The 19,960-nt window shown below is 38.3% G+C and overlaps 2 protein-coding genes across 2 annotated transcripts in view; both read right to left on the reverse strand.

The window, feature by feature from the left end:
- The window catches only part of LOC122093650 (eukaryotic translation initiation factor 3 subunit D-like), a 10,506-nt gene extending 1,218 nt beyond the window's left edge, over positions 1 to 9,288 (reverse strand). The window contains exon 1 of the mRNA XM_042664012.1: positions 7,383 to 9,288. Within this exon, the coding sequence (XP_042519946.1) occupies positions 7,386 to 9,083 (1,698 nt within the window). The 5' untranslated portion in view covers positions 9,084 to 9,288 and the 3' untranslated portion in view covers positions 7,383 to 7,385. The remainder of the gene's footprint in view (positions 1 to 7,382) is intronic.
- Positions 9,289 to 15,432: 6,144 nt separating this feature from the next.
- On the reverse strand, positions 15,433 to 18,664 carry LOC122094262 (transcription factor bHLH162-like). Its single transcript, XM_042665013.1, has 3 exons — positions 18,267 to 18,664; positions 17,404 to 17,739; positions 15,433 to 15,748 (listed from the first exon to the last, which is right to left on the reverse strand). Exons 1-3 carry the CDS (start codon positions 18,387 to 18,389, stop codon positions 15,605 to 15,607), a joined length of 603 nt encoding a protein of 200 aa, XP_042520947.1. The 5' UTR covers positions 18,390 to 18,664; the 3' UTR covers positions 15,433 to 15,604.
- Positions 18,665 to 19,960: the final 1,296 nt, after the last annotated feature.

Raw genomic sequence — 19,960 nt, forward strand, 5'->3', positions numbered from 1 at the left:
AATTTAATGTGGCCGATTTACCCTCTTTTGCAATCAGTTTTGCTACAGCATCTGCTGCTCTGGCTAATTGCCTACCATTTCCAAGTGGGGCAATATATTTAGTGTCCACTGATTACAGGAAGGAACCTAGCTAGGCCACCTTGGGGCCAAATCAAAGCCAGGGAATGGATACGATACACATTGACAGATACAGGAGCAAGAGAATGACGTGCATGCATAAGAAGCTTTAGAATTAACATATTTGAAGTGTGCATCTTCCTAATCATAGCATTGCTAACTTCACTGCCCAGCACAATGGCTGAAGAAGGTATCAAAGATTCAAGGTAAACTCCCAGTCCCCAACATAGCAATCAACACAGTTAAAAATGTGGCGAAAAGATCATAGAAGAATTGGATGAGCAGCATGCAGTAATCAATAGTATAGTTACTCATCTCAATGACTGTGTGATGCCTTGCTTATTCAAATCAGGATAGAGCTCTCTGCTTTCTCTTTTGGTAAGAAACATGTAATTGACAAAAAGAAGAATAATGTCTAAGAAAAAAAAACACCAAAGAACACTAATTGCATGGGAGGGGAGAGATAATAGAGAAAAGAAAGAGAGAGAGAAGCCATCCCAACTCACTTTCACTATAAAATCAATTTCCCATTCCAAACTCTATAAATCCGTGAATGATTGTAACCTATTTATAAATTATAAACACCAAATAAACTGGCTTTAGGATTCATAAACTAATAAATAAACAACTATCTCTTTAATTTACCTAAATGAAAACACACTTAAACTGATCAAATCCTTGCTGTAGAAGACTCCAAATAGCATAAACTATTGACATAAAATACTTAATAAACACTTTTCTAAACTAAACAAACTAACTTAACAGCGCATGGGACCACACAATCTTACTATATAATAAATTCTTTGTATAGAATTAAGACCACAGTTATGGGCTTATAAAAGAGGTCCATTACATCAATAAACGGAAAAATGAGAATCACATCTCAGTCCGTAGTAAGCATGTTGTCTAAGACAGATGGGATCATCATTGGATCTGAAGGTTATGTTTTCATCAAATTTTCAGTTTCTTGCTACTTTGATGGTATTAAATGTCATGTATTTCCCTCTTCCAAACATGTCATCATAGTCAGTCAACCATGGATGAAAGAACCGAATATTGCCTTTGCCCATTAAGGGAACTAATGTATGTTAAAGCCTTCTCATCTACTACACACTATTGTCTTGAAAGGGTTGCAATGTGATAGACCTTTAAAGCCAGTTGAAGCAACACCAACAACGCAACCACAAGAGGAATTGATTGACAATCCGATTGAAGCTGATAAGCCACAAGAATAGATTGCAATTGAAGAGACACCACTTGGCTTGTTCGTAAGGAGATCGAGATTATATATTTCTTCTTCCTCCACAAATCCTAGACGTCTGGCAATGGATTGTTCGTAAGCAAGTGTTTGATGATGCCGATAGAGTGGTGATGATTGTCCAATCCTACAAAACTCAAGGGCAAGTTTTTTCAAACAAGGGGGAATTGATGCAATTAAGATTATTCAATTGGGTCCCTCAAGTTGGGATCATAGTTCTAAGCTTCGAATTTTTGAGATTTCTAGTTTTGATGGTTTCAACCCAAATTTCTTGCAAAATAGACTAGAAAAAAATACCTGGTTTCGGAAATTTCGACCTAAATTTTGGGACCCTGATCATTGGTCAAAACCATGGTGGGGATAAGGTTGAGTTTGTTATTGTTTGTTGGATTGACGTGGATTTGGGATTCCAAAACCCATTTCGGATCTTACTTGTGGGTCACTCAACAATTAAAATCTAAATACATACAGGGGAGAGTCGCAATCTCTATATAACCAGATAGAAAGGCTACTTTGGAAGGTGGATATGTTTTAGGACTCAAAGGTCTTTTTTTTAATATGGGGATAGTATTGGAAATGAAGTTAAGATAAGGGTTAAGGGAAATAAAGTGGAAAAGGAGGGGTAAATGTCAGAAACTAAAAGAAAAGGGCTTCAACTTCTCAATATGATAGTTGTCTTCAACCTTCATTCAGGCTTGAGAGAACAGTGAAGGTAAACAAAATTTGATTCAAGTGAGTTCTCTCACATGAGGACTTCAATCGAACAAAAATTTCAGGAAGGAATTCTGACTCCACTGTGTTCTTGAAACGATGCAGCAAAATACTCAATCTCAAGCCCATAAATCAGTAATAAATACCTGAATCCAGGTAGGACAATGGCTTTTGGTTCAGATCTGAATTCAAGGAGATATCTCTCGGAACCGTTTTGAGTTTCAATCTGAAATCCAATACAATGGGCAGTCTCCAGGAGAAATATCAGCACCCCAAGCCACAGGAAGAAAGGGACCATGGAAAAAGAGATTAACTCGATTGTGTTGACATGCTATTATCACTGGAAACAGAGTATGGAAGAGAAAGGAGAGGGCAGAAGAAGACAGGTCTCACAACCTATTGCTTTTGTACCAGCCTAGTAACGATAAACAACTCGAACAAATTCAATTCATCATATCTGCCTATCATTTGATTATAATGCTGTATTAAAAGAGATAAATAAGGACTCGTAATTGTAACCTAAAACTGAAATTAAACTCTAAACCAAACTCTAACTAGACTTTGAAACCAAATACGCAAATATTACTAACGTTATCTAATTCTAATAAATAAATGAATGAATAAATTGCAAAATTACAAATAACTCAAAGTCCCTATATCCTACTGGACCCAAAAATTGGACCGGTTCATCGCCACCTAAATTTCCAGAAGGGTCAATCCGGTTCAGCCATAAATCTGCACCATCGACTCTATGGACTTTGGGCTTCTGACTTTTAGGTTTATTGATGTAATGAATCTTGTATACAATTAAGAGAGAGAGAGAGAGAGAGAGAGAGAGAGAGAGGGTGATAAATTTTTAAATTAAATGCCCCTCAATCTCTACCTTGGCCCTTTATAAAAATCAAACCAGACAGAAAATGCTGAAAATAAATCAAAATACATTTCTTCAAGGCAAAATCCTAGTGAGGTCTCCTCACTTTGACCCTATCAATGATTTCATATGCAAATAAAGCTTTCTATTAGTGTTTTTTTTTTCTTTTCATAAAAATGAAAGATTAGCTTGCAAGATGAACTGCCAAGCACCCTACCATGAACTCCATGAGATTCCACCATCCTTTGATCCAATCAAGTCAATGATGTTTCAAGAAACAAACAACTGAATACGAGTAGGAAAGTTAAACCATATCCTCAGAAGAACCTCGTAATGCATGAAAATATGGTCTAAATACTGACAAAATATTTTGCTCCCAACACCTATGAAAGGAGAAAGGGTCACAAAACATCCACAGTTCTAATCCACAAAAGCATAATACACCTCTTTGCAGCATTTCTTTTAATGCAAAAACAACAATTTCAAATGCTATGGAAAGAAATGAAGTGTTCCCTTCTACTTCTTTCCAGATGAATATGAATATATGATGCAGTACCGACAAAGGTTTACACAAGGAGAACCAAGACCAAGGTCAACCCAAGTGGCTGACTGGGTCGACCCAGATATGGTCCAAGTCAGCCCACGATTTGGGCTGCTGATGGAGATTATTAGTAGCTTAATAGTTTCTAATTTAGTTTCTATTTTGAAGTCCTAAGTTAGTTCTAATTTCAAGTCATTGTTAGTTTCTAATTTCTGTTTAAGGCTAGTTTCTATTTTCATTAGATTCAAAATTTCACTTTTTAGTAACTTCTTGTAATCAGTTTTTAGTAACTCTGAGTTGCTATTATTTGTAAACCCTCCCCGTCATTATAAATAAAGAAGAGGGCTCTTTTATGAGCCACGATTTTGACAATTAAAAAAAAGTTCTCATGCTGCTGCCGCTGGGTTGCTCCATGGCTATACCTTTGTGTTTGATCAAGGGTTAAGGATTGGTGTGTGATCCGATCGACACTCTGCCGCGAGAAGTCCGAGTGGGTCTTTTATTATCTGGTTTTCTTATTGAATCTCTTCTCCAGCAGTTCAGGTAAGTGATCAAACTTCTCTGCAGATTTCTGGGTTAAACTTCTCTGTTTTCATTCCTATCGGCCCAGCTGTTTTTGGAGAACCTGCCATCCGATGGCCTCCTTATTCTGATCGAAGGATAATCCTATCCAGAGGAAGGATCGATCCAATTTTGGGGTCAATCAGACCACTGGATCTGCTGGAGTGAACTGTCAAGCAGTTCTGGCCGATTGTCAAATCTGCCCAGATTTAGATTCTGTTTTTTGTTCTGTGTTACTGTGACATTCTGGACTATTAGCATATGTAATCTGAACCTACTGGAGGTGTTATATTGTTATTAAAATTTCTGGTTTAATCCTAAGACTGCTGCTGATTTATTTCGCTTTTGGTTACTGTTCATTGAGATCGTTTATCAATTCTGGTTTGTGGTCGAAGTCTAATGTTCTGCTATAAGTTTGCTACTGGTTTTGGTTGTTCTCTGGTATAAAAGTTCCTGCAGATTTGGGTCTAGTTGGGTGTCCAATCTAGTCCTACATTAATATATGATGAAATAAAGTGTTCTATTTTAAAGCCTAAAATGTATAATAAGCCACACCAGCTCGAAGTTTATCAAACAAGAATTCAACTCAACTAAACCTTATCCCAACTCCTTGAGGCGAGCTAAGTGTATCCTATACGATGGTGTCAAGTATCGGTATTGAGCAACGATATCTGAAATCTGGTTTTAAGAGGTGTGTCAGGGACGCTAGATACATTTTGATACGCAAAGACATGCCTTATGATACATGCAAACAATTGATTAAAGCACTATGCACCATAAATAAACAATAAATAATGATATCCAACCAATGTCAGATTATATATGTCTTCACAACATCTCTGTGATTCAAATCTTCATTAGCAAGTGCAGTATCAAACCTACTGACTAGTAATAAGAAACAATTAAGCAAGATTTTTTTTTTTGGGGGGGGGGTTGGGGTGGGGGGGGGGAATCAATTCGCGTGTTAGGATACTAGCTTAAAGTAACCCCTAAAGGTCCAAACCAAGTGAACAATATGTAGGTAAACACATACTACTAAGTATTAAGTAACATACATTATATCCATACAAGTTAACTGTACTACTCCTCTACTAGTAACATATCAGACAAACCTGAAGCAGTATGTAACTATTAATAATAAGTACTCAGCACAAACATAATTACAAATTACACATCACAAGTCATTTAAGATGATACAAATCTTAGTTAGTTTTCCAGTTTAGATGTGATACTAGGCCAAAAAAAAAAAATCAATTAAAAATAAAAACAATTTTTACATACTTCAACCCGCATGTTTGATGTTCGATCTCCACTTCGATGAGCTTTAAAGTGAAATTTGGCTTGTTTAATAATTTCTGTCAATTTTGGTTGTGAATCAAGTGAATCAGTCCATCGATCTGTATCGGGTACCCCCGCCTGTATCATAACTATAGAGTATAGATAATGTTTTTATGTATCGATTATGTATCGTACACGCCCGATCTGGATACAAATATGCCACATTAGTCCATATACCTTGATGCCATGTCCCATATGTCAACTCTAGGTTCTAAATTCCATCCAAACCCCTGAAATCCATCAAACTATACAATTCCAAGTTAGGGAGATTTTCTTATTTGAAATTTCAGTCAAATAAATTCCATCTTTTTCCAGCCATCCCACATTATGGGCATACTTAATCATCCGACTACTGCAGATACTCATTTAATAGAAAACCTAGAAAGCCATCAACAATAACAACAAACTAAACCTTGTCCCCAACTTTATGGGGTGAGCTACATGGATCCATACAAAACAAAGAGGAGATTTAAAATTAAAATAAAGGAAATGAAAAAGGTAAGGGAAATGAAAGTAAAAAAGGAAGGAGCACAACACTAGCAAGTCAGGAAAATCTCGGCTAAATGGGGTTAGCTAAATGGATCCTTGCCCTCCAGTCGGCTCTATTGAGGCCATACATGGGACAAAACCTAAACTATGCATGTTAATCCTCACTACTTTTTGTATGGTCATTTTAAGAATGCCCCAAACTCTTTTATCTCCTTCAATCAGAATCAGATCTCTCCTTACTGGGGCATCCCCGAGCCTCCGTTGAACATGACCACAACACCTCAAATGACTTTCTCGAAGCTTTTTATTGATCGGGGCAACTCCCAAAACAACTCTAACACATTCATTCCTTACCTTACCCTACTTGGTTTTGCCACACATCCATCTTAACATCCTCATCTCTGCTACACATAGCTTCTCTATTTGACACTTCTTAATTATTCCGCCCCATACATCATATCATAGCCAAGCAATACTCCGGTCGCACTTCTCCACTTCATCCATCCCACTTTAATCATCTATGAAATAGCATCCTTTAATGTCACATTTATCTATAGTTGACCCCAAATATCTAAAATAGTTGCTTTGCGGTATCTCTCTTTCCTCAATTTTTAACAAATCATTATCCATCATATTGTGACTAAAGTTACACATCATATACTCCATCTTCGATTTACTAATCCTAAAACCTCTTGTTCTAAGATTGATCACCATAGCTCCAACTTAGCATTAATCATTGCTTTTGTCTCATCGACTAGAAAGCCATCATGCCTCACAATTTAAGGATGACTTCAATATTTTACTGAAATTTCAATCACAAACCCACTTCGTCCATCTGACCTAAGAATTTCTCCCTGCTAAACCATCCTACAAAGTTTTACTTCAAAACACTGACTTTTTTAAAACACTAGTTTCACACATTTACCTTGATTTTAAACCCTAATCATCTGAATCGTATCTTTTTCACAACAAGGCCCTGCCTCCCAGCTAGAAAATTCACCCACATGTAGTTCATACAGGTTCCATTTTATTAAACTTAAAACAGTCTCGTCAAAACCTTAGGTGTTCATTAAACATCTCATGTGCCCTTCCCTTTCTTCAAGATTAACAAACCACACAATGACCACAGTACTAATCTATTGTGAACTGTGACCTTACCTAAGAGATACAATGTGATGGGTAAAGAATACGTAATCACAAATGCAACACATTAACTATCTCTGCACCAGAATAACAGCACAGCACTGAAACTACAGACTTTCTTGAAAGGGAAATAAATTCTTATACAGGAAGTATATCAATCTTTCTTCTAAAGTACGCAACACTGTATCCTACAAACCATAAGTTCAGTCACTGAAGAGCAAGAATAAGAACAACCATAAAAAGCCTCGCCCCAAAAAGAAAAATAAAGGGTAAGGAACAAAGCAGCCCTGAATCATGAAACCAAGTATTATGTTTAAAATGAACAAGAATCTTTACGGGAAAAAAATTATTACCCCTCAGCCTTCGGCTTCAATCTTCTCCTCCTCCACATCGTTAGCAGATGCCAAAGCCTCCCCACCATTAGCATCCCCCTCCGCTAGCGGTTGCACCTGTTCGTCCTCAGGCAATGGCTCTTCCTCGTAATCATTTTCAAATGCATCTGCAGGAACCTCATATATCCTAACTTGCGGCTTCGATGGGTCCTTCACCAGAACATATTTTCCCTCATCCAATTTCATGCACAAATCCACAATGGACTTCACAATTCCCCACATGTTAGAAGTGTTCAGATTAATCTGTGTGGCAAACTCCCTCGGCTTATATCCAACAACAGCTAATATAACATGGTTATAGTGATCTCGAGGATGAACTCTTGAAACAAAACCTAACTTCATCATGTCTGCACTTGCCAGCAGTGCTTGAGCAGTCCACTTTGCCAGCTTGTTCGCATTGTTCTTCAGCTCTGTAGCCAACACTGCCCCTCTCTGCGTCTCCAGCTTCTGCCTCCAATCAACTCCCGAATACTTAGGATCAAATTCATTAAGGGCATTCAAGGTCAAGAACGCTTGTTGCCCTTTCACATCTGTGGCACCCTGAAGCTCACAACGCGCAACAAGGTACATATCATCATCAAGCTTCCACCTCCGGTAACGATAAGCAACAGAAGCAACCTCTTCTCCTTCGGAAGCAAAAGGATTAGGCTCCTCAAAAGCAACCTTATTACCATCCCTAACCAAAACCTGCTGTGAAAAATTCTGGTTAACATAAGCGGCTTCAACACTCAAGGCATGCGCAGAATTAATATCTTCCTTAGCTTCCGGCAGGGGCTCCTGGGACGTCTCGTTAACAGACAACAGATCAAGTTGCGAGCCATCACGCTTATCAAAGAACAATTTGTTCCCAACACGCTGAATCACAATATCCCAAGAATAAACCGATCTGGGAGCACACATCAGACTAGAAAGAATCGAATCGGTAGCAAAGACAGTAGCTTTATCCTCATTGGCGAGACGACGGATGATGGGATCGTCGGTGGTGGTAATCTTGAAGAAGTTGCGATTCTTAAAGCGTTCCAAGCGCTTCTCGTTCTTTGGATTGACACGGTCGTGGGTTCGGTCGTAGAACTCGAGAGCACCGCAGAAGAGGAGATCTTCGGGTTCAGGGACAGAGAAGGAGAGCTTAGAGAAAGTAGAGAAGGGGATCTGCTCGAGCATGGTCCATTCGGGTTGGATATCGACAGAGGACTTGAAGACCGCAGCTTCACGTCGTTGGACGTTAGCGCCAGAGCGGTTGAGGTTGTAGAGACGATCACGGCGAGCTCGTTCCTTCTCCTGCTCTCGCTTCTTGGCTTCGACCTCTTCGTCACGCCGCTGGGGGAGTTGGCGTTGCTGTTGGAAGCGCCACTTGGGTCCGAACCTTGGACGCTGTGGGGGTTTACCATCGACGAGGCGGAAATTGGAATCGTCGTCGGCAGCTAGGGCAGCGGAGGAGTCGTCCAGGGTGAAATCGAAAACGGCGTCGGAAGGATTTTTGTTGCCACGAGAAGGGTTGTTGTAGTTACGAGTCCAATCTGCAATGCGGCCTAGTTTCTCAGAGCGAGAGAATGGAGCAAAAGGGACATTGCTTGGGTGGTTGGCAAGGAGTGCTGCAGGAGTCTCCGGGGGACCCCAACCATCTGGGTTGAACGGAACCGTTCCAATCTCAAACCCTACCATTGCTTGATTGATTGCTTCTTTCTGAGGAGGGTTTTCTCTTCTCTTCTGTAGAACCCTAATTCCCCTTCCTTCTCTGCGTTAGTTTAAGAGTAGCAGAGATGGTGCGGCTTGCTAGGGTTTCCTTAGAGGAACCGAAGGTTTCTTGTCTAAACGCTAGCTCCAAGCCTCCAACAGCGTATCAGGTTCGGTTTAGAAAAGCCGCTGTGTAGGACTGTAGAAGCAGGACTAGGGGCGTAACTAGGCTGAGCTGGGCCTCCATGTCTTTGAAGGGCCTGTCCCTGTTTGGTGCTTGTCCTATCCTTGACCTGGGCCAGGACCGGGGCTGATCTATGGGTGGGATTTTTCGGCTTGAGCTCCGGTCTATCAAGCTTCAGCCAGACCAAGCCAAGCTTGAGTAAGGATTGAAATTTGTATATAATTTTAGGTAGAAAAAGCCCTGCATGTTTGGTGTAGGTCGTCAGTGTGTAGAGTCATTGGAAGGGTGTATAGGAGTAGGGGTGTCAATTCGTGGCCCGCAATCGGGACCGATCGTTTATAGACCGTCCCAGACCGGACTGTTTATTAAATGTGTCGGGCTTGAGCCCGGCCCGTTTATAAATGGTTGGTCTCGGTTTTGCTACTTGGACCGTCGGGTGCCAGACCGAGACCGACCGAATAAAGCCCGACCGAGTCCGACCTATTGTGCACCGACTTGGCCCGACCCTTTAATGATTGTAGAATACCTATTTTACCCCCCAAATTAAAGAATAAAAAGTAAAAAGTAAAGATATGTTCACATTTTAAATAATGGTTATATTTGGTATCATTTATTAATTTATTGTCATTTTTTTGGGCTTACATGAGTGGGCCGGAATATAAGAGCACATTTTAAAGAGGGCCCGTTTAAAAACCGGTTAAAGCCCGTTTAACATTAAATATGTTCGTAGCCCGGTTAAGGCCCGACTAAAGCCCGATTAAGGTAGCCCGATTATAACCCGAGACCGACCGACCGAATATAAAGTGTATCATGCCCTCAATAACTAAGCCCGATTAGTTAAATGGGCGGACACGGTGTAGCCTTTGAAAGTCTTCAAGCCCGACCGGTTGACACCCCTATATAGGAGCATCTTCATTGCATGGGATAAAAAGGTAGTATGGTCTTTTCGTGTCTGTCTGTGTCTAGACGTAGGCAATACCAAATTGGTAGTGTCATTAATGATAAGTTTTCCTTCACAGCGCATGAGGTTCACCTCTCCATCATCGTAGGGAAACTTGATCCTAATTTTAAAGTATTAAACTTGAAATTTAGGCTTTTAGTTACCGATGCTCTGTTCATTTTAGATTAAAGGATTCAAGTCTTCAATCTTTCAATTTTATGTGAGAAATTTGTACCCAAAAAAATTAAATTATGTCAGGAATTTTGTATATTGCACCTCATATAATAGCATAGGTTCTACTTAGCTCTCTTTTTTTCGAAAACACGGAGAAGGGGGAATTTTATTCATCCACTTATACATGGTACTATATAATATGTCGAATGGGGCAAACCTATTTATGTATAATCTAAGGAAGAACTTCACCTTATATAAATCAATGGTGAACTTTTTTTTTTTTTTTTTATAAAGAAAAATGGTGCTCCATGGTAGTAATCATAAGCTTGAGGCCAAAGCCCCTTTATGACAAGTAATGTTTGCATAGGACCAACAAGCAATAGTAAAGCATGCCGACTTGAACCCACTATCAACTGACTCAAGTAATGGTGGGACAAGAGCTCCCTTCCACCAGGCTACCAAACCTATTGGCAATGGTGAACTTCACATGTACATGGTGTTAACATGTATATAATGTGTCAAAACTACCATGTATAGAATTATACATACATTGGCTTTTGGGCCCAACCCAACCTTGGGTTGGGATTTATAGAATCGAGCCCAGCCCATGAGGCAAAAATCCTACCCAAGGCCATTTAAGGATGACTCTACTATGGCTACTGCCTCTCCTAATGCTCATGGAGGTGGCAAGGGGGGGGGGGGTAGGATAGAAGGGGCCATGGGCGCGGTAGGGGAGGTCTTTTTTTTTTTTTTACTTAAAAAATTAGATTTATTGATAGGTTTAATTACGGCCGCAGATTAACTATTTTTTGGGAAAAAACTCAAAATACTATTAATATATATATAAAGTTGAACATAAAATTCAAGTCCATAATCAAGGATTTTCCATTTGTTGCATCTAAGGCTGAGGCTGCATTTGGTAGTTATGTAGGAAAACATTTATGACGTTTTTCTGTTCTATGGGAACAAAAAAATTGAATGAAGTATTTGGTGTCAACTTGATTTTTTTGGTTTTTTTCGAACGAAAAGAGAAAAAAAACATTAGAAACACAAAATGATGGAATGATAAAACTTTGTTCCGCCGTTTCGATTTCATTCCAAATTCACACACACACACACACACACACAAAAAAAAAAAAAAAAAAAAAAAGGAACAACTTGGGTAAGGCTCCGTTTGGTATCGTTCTAAAAAAACAGTTTTGGAGTTTTTTTTGTTCTATTGGAACGAAAAAATGGAATCTTCTGTTTGGTGCATTTATGGTCCGTTTCAGTTTTTTTGGAACAAAAAGTGAAAAAAAAAAATTTTTAAAACGAGATTGGAGTTCCGTCTTCCCAGTTTCGTTCCATTTAAAAAAAAAAAAAAATCCCGATAAAAATATGAAATTTTGAAACACCATTTTTTCGTTTAAAAACTGCATTTTGACACAGAAACTGAAATTTCGTTTTTGACACGAAACGGCATTTCTGGAACAGAAACGATACCAAACGGGCTCTAATTGTTATTGAAACAGGCTCAAGAAACACCATTTTTTTTTTTTGTAAGACGGGATTTTGACACAAAAACTGAAATTCTTGTTTTTTTATACAAAATATCGTTTCTAAAAATGAATGACTATCAAACATAGCCTAAGTACTTAAGTAGGAGGATAGACCCCGTTATTAGCTCCAACTCTTTTTGGGTTTTTTAATAAAGTAGTACATCGAGTGGTGCTTCTTACCACCACTAAAAGTATAATTTTTAGTGGCAGTAAGGCTGCATTTTGTAGTCATTAAGAAAAACTTTTCAAGCGTTATTTTATTCTATGGGAACAAAAAAACGAAATAAAGTGTTTTGTATCAACTTGGTGAAAAAAAAAAGGGTAGAAACACAAAATGATGGAACAACAAAACCTTATTCTGTCATTTCGATTTCATTCAAATACAAAAAAAGTGAGTAACTAGAGTTATCATTCTTGAAACAGGTTCACCAAACACCATTTATTGTTTTAAAACGACATTTTGACACAGAAACTGAAAATTAATTTTTTTGATACGAAACGTCGTTTTTGGAATTGAATGCCTACCAAACGCAGCCTAAGACTAGCTTCCTACCAAAAGAAAAAAAAAAAAAAAAATCCCCATTGCTGCTAATTCTACCTACACATGTAGTAGTTAATACGAGAAAGGATCAATAGTTTGTACGATCACCTAGTTGGACATGTCAATATCCAACACCTGGCTTTTTTGCTTCAAAAAATACCCCTCTTCATAGACTTCACTCTTGTAATAGTAAGATGTCAGTATAATCACTTGGTCTTATATGTCAGCATCCAACACCTATATCTTTTGCTTCTAAATATACCCTTCTTCATTAGTTGATCATGTGATCATATGAGTAGCAGATCCAAACTCTAGCTAATACCGCCACAAGTCATTAATTGCAGTAGAATTTGTGAAAGAATTTTTGCTAGAATAATGAAAATTAAAGACAAATATATATATATATATATATATAATAAAGAATATGGCGCAATTTTGGGCATTTAGTGGTGGTCAGCCCCAACTTTTTAGTAGTGCAATCCTTCTTTGTCTGGGCTAATTTGTACCAGCAGCATAAAATACCAACGAAGTTTTAATTTTTTTTTTTCATCCGTTGCTTCTATTTTCATTTTGGGTTTTACACGCTTTGTGATAACAACTAATTAGGATTAGGGAGATGGTTCCCCAAACTATCTATGTGGGGAGGAATCTGCAAGCCATATCAATGGGTGTCTTAAAATGTTATATCATCCACATGGAACTTACATATTCAGAAAACAATATAATAACAATAAAATGACATATATGGAAGGAAATTTGCACACTAACATCATTGGGAAGTTTTTCTTAAGTATTAATATACATCATATCTATTTTTAGTGTATCTACCCCCTAGGGGATCGAACAAACATTGAATAAGTCTTACTCTTACGTACCCTTCTTGACAAGGTTAGGGATCCCAATATGGTCCAAGTAAAAGTTCCATTACTAGGCACGAAGACTAATAAGATAGACGGAGCATACCATAGTGAAGTATTTTAGCTTAATATTTAAATATGGATAGTAATCCATGTAACATTGAAAGGTGATGGTTCCAAAACTTAAAAATAAATCTTAGTTGTTTGTCCCCACTCAAGGTTAGGATAATGCACAATAATATTTACAGTTTTAATGGTACATATATATGGACATACACATACACAGGATGTGTATCAATACAAAAGGGTATTGATTTAAAGTATAAAATTTCACGTGTAGCTAATCTTGATGATATACTCTTATCGAACTTTAAAATACACATATCATTTGCCCACATAACAAAATAAATATTTCATAATATTTGAAACATAATATACCATCATGACAATAATAATTTTTCTTAAAAGATATTCATATGATTTAACATAATGAACAATGAACTAACTACCTTTTAGACAACATAAACAATAAAAAAGGGCCATGGGCAATGATTTCTTATGGCCTAAAATCTAAAACCCATATATATTATAGGGAGAGCCACACTGCTAGTGTGGGAAAGAATTTTCACGTGACACCAATGTTTGTCTTGAAAAGTTATCATTAATATGAGACTCGTATATTTATAATAGAAACAAATAATAATAAAAATATCCAAGAGAGAAGAAAATTACACTCTTGCAGTGTGGGCAAGTTTTTCCTTAAATTATAACATAGAAAAAAATTTTCTGATCCACCAATCAAGTAATTAACACCGTGGTCTGGAGCTCTAAACCACAGAAATGGAATAATACCCACCTCTATTTGATTCGAATGGACGATAATTTCTTCTATCTATTTGGCTAATCATCGATAATATCCTCTCTTTTGGTTTTTTTCTTCTTATTTCACCTCAAAAGTGCATGTTCGACCCCTTCCCTTATAACATTTGCAAATTATGAGGAAAGGAACTCTGCTCGTTTGTGCCCTTATGCCAAGATACAATTGGGTGTGAAAATACCTAGTGCACATAAGGGTAATTAGGTATTTTCACACCTATTTGTGTCTGGGCGTAGGGAACGCCAAACAGGCAGGGTCTTTCTCCTGCAAATTAAGGGAATAAGTACATTGTCCAAGAATGTGGCCTATGGCAACACTCCCATATGTCAATCTCTCTCCTCTCTATGTAAAAAGACATTCATACCCCTTGTTTAGGGGAAAAGAGCAATAGGCATATATGTACTACTAGCATAGGCCACGCTTCCAAACACAAAACCACTTCCCATTATTTAAATATTCCTCCTTTTATAGGTAAGAGGTAAAAAGGTAAACTAGACAGGTTGCGTGTAACTAGGGTTTACCTTTGAGCCTGAATGGTAATACCCGACAGGTTCAACTGATTTTTCGTTAACCAAAAAAAAAAAGAAGGTAAACCAGAAGGATATAAATGTCGATACCTTACCCATTTAGCTAGGTAATAAAATCTAGCCAACCTTATCCTTCCTGTGTAGCTAACTGGGGAAGGTTTTATTACCCTTTCTCTCTCAATTTGGATCATCTCCATGTTTTTTAACCTCAAGCCACCATCTCACACCAACCATGAGGTGTAGACCGACATGGAGAGGATCCGGGCTCACTTCCCCCTCCTCCCCCCCCGGTGGCATTCTTGTCTGTATCTTACCTAGGCATTAAAGTCTGGCCAAGCTTATCTTTCCTGTGTAACTAAATGGGGAAGGTTTCCTTACCCTTACTCCCCCTCTCCCCATCAAGATTGAGCTAGTTGAGTAGGCAAGATTCCTACCTACTTTAAGGGATCCCGGATCACCTATCCGTACATGTATGCTGCATGTACAGTTGGGTGATGAAATTTAACCTACCTGCTAACATTACGGGTGGATGAAGGAGCATAGAACAGATGTCATCACCTAATCATACATATAAGGTACACAAATAAAATATGAATAAGCACATAAAGAGTCCCACATGGGGACTTGAATGGGTAAGGTGAGAGTACTCTATCTTCTACCCTACCCATCAATGAGACAAGGACAGTAAAGATTGGAATGGCAAGTAAATGGGTGAAGAACATCACTTGTGCTAAGAAATAATAGGAAAATGCCAGTACAGGTTGACATGCAGTATGTGATCTTGAAACTCTAAACACAATTCAAAAAACCATTACCAAAATGGATCTTGTAATTCTTCCTTTCAAAGTCCATAATCTCTTGACAATGATTCTCAAATTAAAAGAGGATTGGTAGAGGTTGAACACTGCTGAACAGTCTGGGCCACATGTTCAGAGAGAAGGAAGTATTCATGGACAAATTTTGTTAGTCTGTTGGATATCCTTGCAGCTCCAGAATCAAGAGAAGACTCTCCTACCTATACAAAAGGAAGGCAAGAACAAAGTAGAAATAACTCATTATTTTTCTATTACAATATACAAGCTGTTGGTTCTTCAAAATTTGACAGTAAAAGTACTGAAAAGGGGGAGTGATTGACCATGGTAATTTCAACTCCCATGATTGCATTAGTATTAGTTCCAACTGCACCCATGGTTTCAGAAATCAGAGTGGATGGAATTAGCTGAAATCAGAGTTGGTGGAATAAGCTGACCCTGATTTCAATAAATCGATTCTGCAACCTTGATTGGAATCGGCCACTGATGTTCTTTGATCTTCATTTTTTGTCATTTTTTTTCTCTTTTTATAGTCAGTAAATAAAAATAAAAAAAAATTCAGTGAAACTTACCTATAATAGCAAGATCAACAAATCTTTTAAATGAAAAACTCCAGAACACATGGATCGGTAAAAATCTTTTAGACTGAGGATCGCTATTTGGTCATGTGGCCATTGTGCCAGTGTGGAGACGAAGAAGGGGAGGTGCACATGCATCTGCCATCTAGTGGGTGTCAATCCTAAGCCCGCATCGGTTGGAACGATCAAGCCCGACCATTTAAAGATCGGACCGGCCTACAATGATTATTAAATGTGTCGGGCCTAAGGCTGGCCTGTTTATAAATAGATAGTACATGGTGCAAGGGTAAGCCCAATGGGCCCCCTGATCGGCCGGCCCCTTTTACAAGCCCGACTCAAACCGACACATTTAACTCGATCGTTTATATTTATATTTTGATTTTCTGGGATAGAATAGGGTATATATTGATATTTTTGTCAATTATTGATTGTAATTAAGTGTAATATCTTTTCAAAATTATTGATAATTTAAAAAAATAGATTAAAGATAAGAAAAATAAAGACTGTTTAAAGCTCATTTAAGACTTTATTGGTATATTACCCAGTTTAAGGTTTGATTAGGAGAAGCCCGATTAAAGCCCGGAACCTGACCAAACCCAACACGAGACCAATCGAACCGACTCATTCCTTAAATAGGTAGGTCACGGTCCAAGGACCTATGCCCTGCTAGGCCTGACCGAGGCAGGCCTGGCCCGACGATTGACACTCCTACGCATCTAACCAATGGGCAGGGTGGTCTTTTGCCACCCCCCTTGTATCTAGGGGAATTAGATCCCCTCCCCTACAGGTAACCACTGCACTCATATCACACCAACCATCGGGTGTGGGACAGTGTAAGACATCTTTTAGGTGTGGGGGAGCACACCTCATGGAGGGTTTGAGATAGGGTGGGCCGATTGCCCTCAGAGGAGAGAAACCAACTCTTTTGGGTGTAGGGGGCATGCAACCAGGAAGTGATCTTTTTCCCAAATCTCTATTTCTTTTCAATTCCACTTTCTAGGGTTCTAGCCAATTTGGCCAGATTCGGATTCTAATTTCAATCAGAATCAATAGAGGCTGATCCCATATCCGATTCCAGGTTCTTAAACCTTGAATGCACCAACAAAGGTAAATCCATTGTTTCATGGGAATTGCAATTCCTATGGTGGTGGGAATTGGGTCTGAAGATAAAAGCCTGGAATTTCCATAATGTTGATCACTTCACCTCATAAAACATAAAGACTTAAACTAATTCCTGGTAGTTTGGTTTTCTCAAGATCCAAACTGTAGCTCTTACTTACCTCAGAATGTATTGTGTGGAAATAGGTTTGGTTGACTGCAGAAAATTTGGCACTGACAACATCAGCTCCTTCTTCTTGAAGCAAACGGATAATCTCATAGAACATGAACTGAGTGTCGAACTCACTTACTAGAATCACCCCCAAAGCAGAACCCATATCATGAATCTCAATGTGGGGTGGTGCTGTCAACTTTACCATCATTCCACTGTTCATGCTTTTACTTAATCTTTCTATCCCCATTAAGTGTTCTTTCTTCTCCTTCAGTCTTTCCAATTTATTCTCTAACCTTTTTATGTAATTAGTAGCTTCTTCCAGTTGTTCAGGCAGTGGCATTTCCTGGAAGTCCAACAGAGATCATTATGAGAGAGAGAGAGAGAGAGAGAGAGAGAGAGAGAGAGCTTCCAACTTTGAAATACTGCAAGGTGAAGCTGCTTGATACAACTATAACAAGATTAATGACTATTCTTCCAAAGAAGACATAAAGTTAATTTTAAACTTTATTAAACCTTAATATAGAAAAATGAGAAACTAAAACAGTGCCCAAAAAAAAAAACAAAAAAAACAAAAACAAAAAATCACACAATGTAAACAGAAAGATCTACGTGGTTCAACAAGATTACCTAAATTCACATAAGATCAGATCTGCTTCATTATCAGTAGAAAACAGGATTAAAGTCACTCTTCCTCAAACCTCTCTCTTAAATAGATTATAGAAAAAGAACTCTCGTTACAAATATATATAGAGAAAATCCTAACTTCTTTATAGGATTATAATAAACTTAAATATGACTGATTTGCGATTATAATAGGATTAAGAGAGAGAGAGAGAGAGAGAGAGAGAGAGAGAGAGAGAGAGAGAGAACCTTAGAGCTCTGATTTGGGATCAAAGAACTGAGGTTGGAGTAGAGGGTCTTCATGTGATTTCTCCTATTTCTCTCTACAGTCTTGCGATCGGTTCTAGGGTAAACAAGCTGCTCATTCTCCATCTCGATCTATATTTCTCTCTTCCTTCCAAAAATATGAACCTAACAGAGAAAATATAAACCAAGAACCATTCACAACAACCCTTTTCAAATTCCTTGCCGCCCTTTATGGCTTTACTTTCTTCTGGACCAATGGTGTGAATCCACGGGCTTCATGGAAGACAAGTTAGTCGCAGACCAAAGCTTGTTTTAAATGAAGCAATATCACTGTTCCAATCGCGGCCAGTCCACCCAGGATATTTGGAGATTGGAGTTGTAGTTGTTCACATGGACTTATTTGACTCAGCCACAGAAGAAAACAACAACATAGAAATCATGCCATTTAATACGTATAGAGACCTTCCATGGACTCCCTTTTTGACTTGGTATGAATCACATATGAATGGTATAAGTTTGTTGGGTCGTTAGGATTTTATTGATTCCTAAGGATCCGAGGATCGAAGATGGACTCTATGGGACTCTCCGATACCAAAGTCAGTATTTTCAGCAACAATAACTATATGTGTTGGGAACTGAAAGAGCAATAGGCCCTAGGATTTCTTTTTTCCTCTTTATGAGATTAGTGTGATGAAGCCCTATATCCAAAAGAGGTGCGAAATGACGGTTTACCTTTGTCAAGAATTACCTTGAGGCGGTGGGGAGCATAGTTCTAAAAAGAGTAACGGAACAATTAGTATTGGCCAGAATGGAATGGTAATGACCATGATCAATCCCTGATCTTGATCTTTCCGATCCTATTCCACATGTATAGTCTAGGGGTTAAACAAAATAGGGGTAGATCTGTTCGATATGGTCCAATTCAGATTGTTCCAAAATAGTATCAGAACGATTTTGGCCTTGACCGATCCCATGACCGTTCCATTGTTTTAGAACCTTGGTGGAAAATCTCAACCCTATAGTTGGCTTCTAGCATCCCACGTGTCGGATGCTCGTTGGTGAGCCATTTTTAGGTATAACAAGATATATACTGCTTGAATCTTTCTAGATTTTGAACTTCTTATACAATCATACTCACATATGATCATGAAAGAATAAAGCTCGTTAAAAATCCTTGATGGGACGCATCACCTTTAGTTTAGATGTTCTTTCATCATACAAGTAAAGATAACGCGGAAAACAAAATTAATAATCTCACGCCGATCAAATACAAAAACTTATTATAGGTATTCAAACACCCTCTCCTTAAGATTATGATTATAGCCTTAATAGGAGAGTATGGATCAACTACAACTACATGCACGTTAAAGAGTAATTACTCTATTGTGGTAGTTAGTCTACCTTCTCCTCCTACTCTGCCATTGTTTATTTCTTTAAAGTGACAGAAAGGATACATACAATGGATCACTTTCATGATTTACTTTCTACATACACTTATGCATTTGTCCAACCTAATGCAGGTCAGGGTAATAAATGTTGATTGCACAATTATGGTTCAGAGCTAGGGGTCCATATATAATAATTCTATATATGACGAAATCAAATATGACCACCATATATGACGAAACCATTTTTGCAATTTGATGATGCTGGATGGGGCTATAAGATTTAAATTTGAAAATGTCTTCTCTCTGTAG

This window comes from Macadamia integrifolia, chromosome 11, assembly GCF_013358625.1.
Source record: "Macadamia integrifolia cultivar HAES 741 chromosome 11, SCU_Mint_v3, whole genome shotgun sequence".
Classification (NCBI taxonomy): domain Eukaryota; kingdom Viridiplantae; phylum Streptophyta; class Magnoliopsida; order Proteales; family Proteaceae; genus Macadamia; species Macadamia integrifolia.